The 6,000-nt window shown below is 56.3% G+C and overlaps 1 protein-coding gene across 1 annotated transcript in view; it reads right to left on the reverse strand.

Annotated features, from left to right (window-relative positions):
- Window positions 1-4,232, reverse strand: part of LOC106982152 (zinc finger protein 77-like) — a 79,545-nt gene extending 75,313 nt beyond the window's left edge. The window contains exon 1 of the mRNA XM_053220145.1: window positions 3,714-4,232. Coding sequence (XP_053076120.1) covers window positions 3,714-4,217 — 504 coding nt within the window. The 5' untranslated portion in view covers window positions 4,218-4,232. The remainder of the gene's footprint in view (window positions 1-3,713) is intronic.
- Between the last annotated feature and the right edge of the window lie 1,768 nt (window positions 4,233-6,000).

Genomic DNA, 6,000 nt, shown 5'->3' on the forward strand with positions numbered 1-6,000 from the left:
GAACTAGAAAACAGGAAGCCAGAAGGGACAGGACCCAGCACTGACATGTGGTTCAGACTCTGCACCCGCGTTTCCTACTAACATATAACTTACTCATGAGCTACAATATGCAATATGTGAGACAGATCAGGATCACAGTTTTACAACCCTGGACCCTGCATGGAACCGTCGCTAGCATTTGGATGAATCTTTTTTTTTTTTTTTTTTTTTAATATTTTTGGGACAGCACAAGCAGGGAAGGGGCAGAGAGAGGGGGAGAGAAAAGGGATTCTCCACTGACAGTCTGACAGAATTGAGCTGGATGTGAAGCCTGGCCTTGACCTCACAAACCCGGAGATCACGACCTGAGGGGAAGTCAGCTGCTCAACCAACTGAGCAACCCAGGTGCCTGGGATGAATCCTCTGATCCACGACTCCACCCACCTGGCATGAAGGTGTGGCGCCCCCTGCAGATCCCCCCCAACCCTCATGGAGAAGGACAGTTCTGTCCTGAGACACTTTTCCCCAGGGGACGCTCTCTGGATAAAGCCCCCAGTAACCCAGGTCAGCAGGGACAGGAACGACCTGACACACTTACCACCCTCTGCCCTGAAGGGGAAGAAAGGAGGCAGAAAGAACTCGGGCATTTTACACCTCCTCAACGCGAGGCTGGCGGAGGACAGAGCCATCCGTGCTGAGCTGGACAGGGTGACAGGTCCTGCTCACAGGTGACAGGTGACCTGCAGACGCCTACCTGAGCCCTGTGCTCCTGGGTGGTTCAGTTGGTTAAGTGTTAAATCATGTGAGCCTTGATTTTGGTTAGGGTGGTGACGTCATGGTTCGTGGGTTCGAGCCCCACATCTGGCTCTGAGCTGAGGGTTCAGCGCCTGCTTGGGATTCTCTGTCCCTGTCTCTCTGCCCCTCCCCCTGCTCACACTCTCTGCCTCAAAATAAAATAAATTTAAAGAGAGAGAGAGAGAGAGAAGACTCACAGGAAGTCCCCCTGGCTCACCCACGACAGGGCCACGCGCAGACCCCCCACATCCACACTTTGTGCCTCATCCACGATCAGCTCAGCTGCTTGTCCCCGTGACTAGGGGGCACAAAATGCTGGCTGGTCCCACTTTGCTTTGGCTTCTCTCCTTCCTCCAGACCCCTGAATGTGGGCTTGCTCTCAGGCTGAGCCACACACAGACCCTCCTGGGGGACAGGGGGACAGGCTGGCCTCAGGGAACCCCAACACCAGCACCTGTTCATGCCTGGTTTCTTTCCTCCTCTCCTCCCTTCTACACGACTCTTGAGACACTCGCAGGTCTTAGGCTCACAGTGTCAATGTAGCCCCTGCCCCAAATGCAACTGCCCCCCGATCCCCTGCATGGCCCCTGCCCCTGATACTACAGTCCTCCTCCCCCCTGCACAGCCCCTGCCCCTAATGCAACTGCCTCCCCCGCTCCCCTGCACGTCCCCTGCCCCTAATGCGACAGCCTCCCCTGCCCCTAATGCAACTGCTCCCCCTTCCCCCTGCACAGCCCCCGCCCCTAGTGCAACAGCCCCCCCATGCCCTGCATGGCCCCTGATCCTAACGCAACAGCCCTCCCTTCCCCCTGCACAGCCCCTGCACCTAATGCAATAGCCCCCCCCCGCCCCCCTGGACAGCCGTGTCCCTAGTGCAACAGCCCCCTGCCTCCCTGCACAGCCCCCACCACTAATGCTACAGTCCCCCTCCCCCCTGCACAGTCCCTGCCCATAGTGCAACAGCCCTCCTACCCCCCTGCACAGCCCCTGCCCCTAATGCAACAGTCCCCTCCCCCTTCTTTGCAGTCATTCTTCTCAGTACAGGACTCTCCTTACTCAACTTGGATTTTTCTTTTGACACTGGTTTGACCAACTGTCCACGACCTCCCCTTTCCTACCCAAACTTTGCCCAGGCCGCTGTGCTCCCCACAGGCCCCTGAACTGCAGGTGGTCCACACGCTTAGCATCCACTGAGCTGAGGAACAAGGCCCTGGGGACATGAGCCAATGAGGCCTTCCTCCACCACAGGGGCCAGATCCTGACACTGGGCCTTCCTGCCCATCCCCCTCTCGCAGAACAGCCAAGCCGGGTTCTGTTTCACTGGAGGGTCCCTGAGATGGGAGCAGGTCCCTGTTGGAACCAATTGTAATAAACTGTCCTCAGCCAGGTGCAGATTTGAGGTCATCTCTCAGGTCTGTCACCAGCTAGACCCCAAGCCCATGTGGTTGTACTCACAGACCTTTGCCCCACGTTTCCCTAAGCTGTCCTTTCCAGCTGTCCTCTTTAACTCAGGCAAATGACAGGAACCTGCCCCTGGAGCAGATCGCAGATCGACTGCCCTCACCAGACCTCCAGAGCCCCAACCTCCCCAACCAGTTTGAGAAGCCCCAGGATTCCTGTCTGTGCAGAGGGACCTGGAGGGACCTCTGGAATGACCACCAATTACCTTTACCTCATTATCACACTGAAGTCTCCACTGGGGGAGGAGCACAGCCTCCTGTACATGACTCACTTCCTGGGGACAGGCCTGCTGCCCTAAGGCCCACCCGCAGCACCCTTTCTTCCCACCCCACACAGGACGAGGAGGCTTCCCCATGGAAATACCCATCCCAGCCCTAAACCAGAAGAGCCCATCCACCCTCCCTCCGGGGAGTCAGGGCTTTGGAAGTTATTTCCTGTGATCTACTGATCTCTGTATCTGCTGCTAATAAAGTTTTCTTCCTGGGACTGCTCAGTGTGTTGCGGTCTCTGACTCACCAAGCAGAGAACTCAGGTTGGTTGGGTGACAGGTCCACCGTGGGTCCCCCTGGAAGCTCAGCGGGTTAAGGGGGTGCCCAGATGGCAATCGTTTTAGGACCCCAGCTCCATTCCGTGATCTACGCCTCTCCGGCTCTAATTGCCCAGCACACCCCTTGCAGAACTTCCTGGTCCGGGTCAGAATCACAAAGAAATGGAAAAACAGAAAAGCAATCTCAGCCATTTACGACTTGAAGGGAACAGCGTGGAAGCAAAGGCTGACAGTCTGCACCAGGCCAGGAAACAGCCAAACCCGTGAAACTCTCCGCGCCGTTTCCAAAGTGAGAAGGCCCTGCATTTCTTACCCGAGATCGCAGCCCAGGACCCCACGCGCGTGCACCTGCTCCCTCAGCGCGCGCTCAGCCCCGGCCCCACGTCCCACACTTACCTCCGCTGGATTCTAACGTCCAAGTCTTAACCCCCCGGGAGCAGCTCTGGCTCCGTGACCGTCACACTGCACGCGTGCTTTCTGGGCACGTCTTCCAGCTCGGTCCGAGCAACCTCACGCCCGCCTAGACTGCCCCCGACAGAGCTCCCCTTTCTGAATATTCATCCTCACCCTCCATAAAAGAAAAACCCTCTTCCCTGCTGGGGAGTCGCGGCTTCGGAAGCTATTCCGCTCCGGAAGCTATTCCCTGCGGCCTCTTTACGGCTGCAAACAGTTTCCTTTATGAGACAACTCACCGGACAGTCTCTACCTGTCCTCCACCGAGGAGCAAAACTCCTGCTTAGTCAGGTCGTCGCACACGCTCCCCGAATCCCAGGCCTCCCGCCCCCCCCCCCCCCGCCCTCCCCCAGCCTCCCTTCTCAGTTCCAACCGCCCAGGACCCAGGTGCGGACCCCTGGGGACGGGGACACCCCGCCGCGGCCGCTTCCACCTAGTTCCGGCTGGTCCCATCCGCCCTGCCGGCCCGCGCACTCACCATCTCGGGGCCCGCTCCGCGCGCTCGGGGTGTTCTCCTATGCCGCGCACCCCCACAACCGTGGCAGCTCAGGATCCGACTGCGCCAGCCGCCCCGGCGGAGAGCCACACCCACCGGGCTCTCGCTCGGGCCTGATTGGGTGGTGTACAGGTCCCGGGCCCTGATTGGGCGATCCTTCAGTCCCTGCGTCCTGATTGGATGGTGTTCCGAAGATAACTCTCCCCGAATCTGATTGGATATTGGTCCTGCGGCTGATTTCCCCCCCCCCAGGCCCGCCCCCTGCCCCTGAGTGACAGGCTGGCGGTACACACGTGTCCGATCCCCCTGCCCGAAGTGGGCTCTCAGTAGAATGCGCTCCAGGCGGACTGAGCCGCCTGTCTCCTCCTCCTTCTGTCTGAGGATCTGACTCAGTTTCCCCGCGGAGCCTCCCTTACGCGGCGTCGGATCCGGATGTGACAGAATAGAAGGGCCCGGTGACCCTTCAGTCCGTGGCCCATACAGCATAACGGTGCACCTGTCCCCTGTGTTTTGGAACTGCTCACTGACCGGTGACGTCACCGTAAGGAAGCCAAGCTCCCCCGAGATTTTGACCTGACCCTTGGACACCGCAAGGCCCCGCCCTCCGGCCCCACCCCACCTCTCTGGCCTCAAGTCGACCAAACAAGCCCTGGGTCCTCAGCCCCCGGGGGACGTGGCTTCATTACCTGTGTGCCCAGCCGGGCACAGCCACAGGCGTGACACGTTACAATACTCAGGTGTGCGCTATATTCTGCAAGGAAAGTCACGGCAGATCCAGTTTATAATCCGTCCCTGTGGATGTGGAATGTAAAAGCTCCACATCCTTCTTCGGGTGGTGGGTTGATGTGGGACAGCTCTGGGAACACACAAAATAAAAAGAACGCTGAGTTTTACTCTTACAAGTGTGAGCCCTATGGGATGTGAATATCTCCATTTTCCTAAACAAATTTAAAGGCCACAATAGCCAGGAAATCATGCCTCCTGGGCACTGTTGAAATACTTCGTGTCTCTGCGGATTTGCCCACTCTGCCTATTTAATGTAAGTGACTCACAGCATGTGGCCTGTGTGGCTGGTGTCTTCCACGTGGTATAACACTGTCACCATACGTTCACGTGCATGATGCGTCTGTCCTTCATTCCTCTCTGGGGCTGAATCACCGTCCGTCCTGTGTCTATGCCACACCCTGTTCATCCATCCACGCACTGGGGGACACTTGGGACGTTTCCCTCTTTTGCGGGGAACGCACAGTTTTGCACCTGGCATTCGTGTGCACACATCTGAGCGTCCGTTTCCGTTTCCGTAGGCCTGGAACACTTGGGTCACGCTGCCGTTCTGTGTTTCACTTCTTGAGGAACCACCAAACTTTTTTCCACGTCAGCTGCCCTGACACTCCGGCCAGCCAAGCACAGGGTTCCGCTTCCTCCACATCCTGGCCGCCGCTTCTTTCTGGATTCTGGCTCCTAGCCGTCCTCGTGAGTGGGAAGTGGCATCTCGTGGTTCTGACTCGCATCGTCCTGATGGGAGGATCGTTTCCTGTGTCTATTAGACATTTGTGCATCATCTTAAGAGAAATGGCTGTTCAAGGTTTTGCTCACTTTTAACCAGGTTTTTTCACGCTCTGTGTTGCAGATATAAGGGCCGTCTGTGTATTCCAGTTAATAAAGTCTTATCGCATAAGTGATATAAAAATGTTCTCCCATTTTTGCGGGTGTCCTTTGATGCACAAAGATTGACTCTACTGTCACTTGTGGGAGACAGACTTGAGCCAGCTTCCTGTCGGGCGGCTTGGCTCTTAAAAACAGGCGTCTTGGCTGCATGCTCCAAGACTCCGTGATCAGCTTTGCTGCCAGTGGGGAAAAGGTCGTGGGTCGTTATGATGTCAGAGCAGCAAGGCCCTGAGAGGGATCTTGGCTTTGCACAAGAAATTCAAGGGCAAGCCATTTAAGGAAAGGGACAAAGATTTACTAAGGATAGAGGTAAGAAAGGAGATCCTTCACACAATGATGGCCTCTCCTCCCAGATGACCCAGAAGACAACCCTCCCTTGCCTCTAACCAAAGGTTTTATAAGTTTGTTTTATTTTATTTTATTTTAATTAGCTAACCGTACAGAAAAGGACTTACTCTTTAACTCTGGGTTCATCATTGAGGTGAGTTTTTCCTTTGTCTTAAGGTTGTGGAACTACCCACAGCGGGCAATTTTCAGCATGTCCAGCCTTTGTGGCTTTTACTACTGGAGGGAGCAGGGTCTTGTGGTTTCTCATGAGTCA

This window comes from Acinonyx jubatus, chromosome A2 (assembly GCF_027475565.1).
Source record: "Acinonyx jubatus isolate Ajub_Pintada_27869175 chromosome A2, VMU_Ajub_asm_v1.0, whole genome shotgun sequence".
Lineage (NCBI taxonomy): Eukaryota > Metazoa > Chordata > Mammalia > Carnivora > Felidae > Acinonyx > Acinonyx jubatus.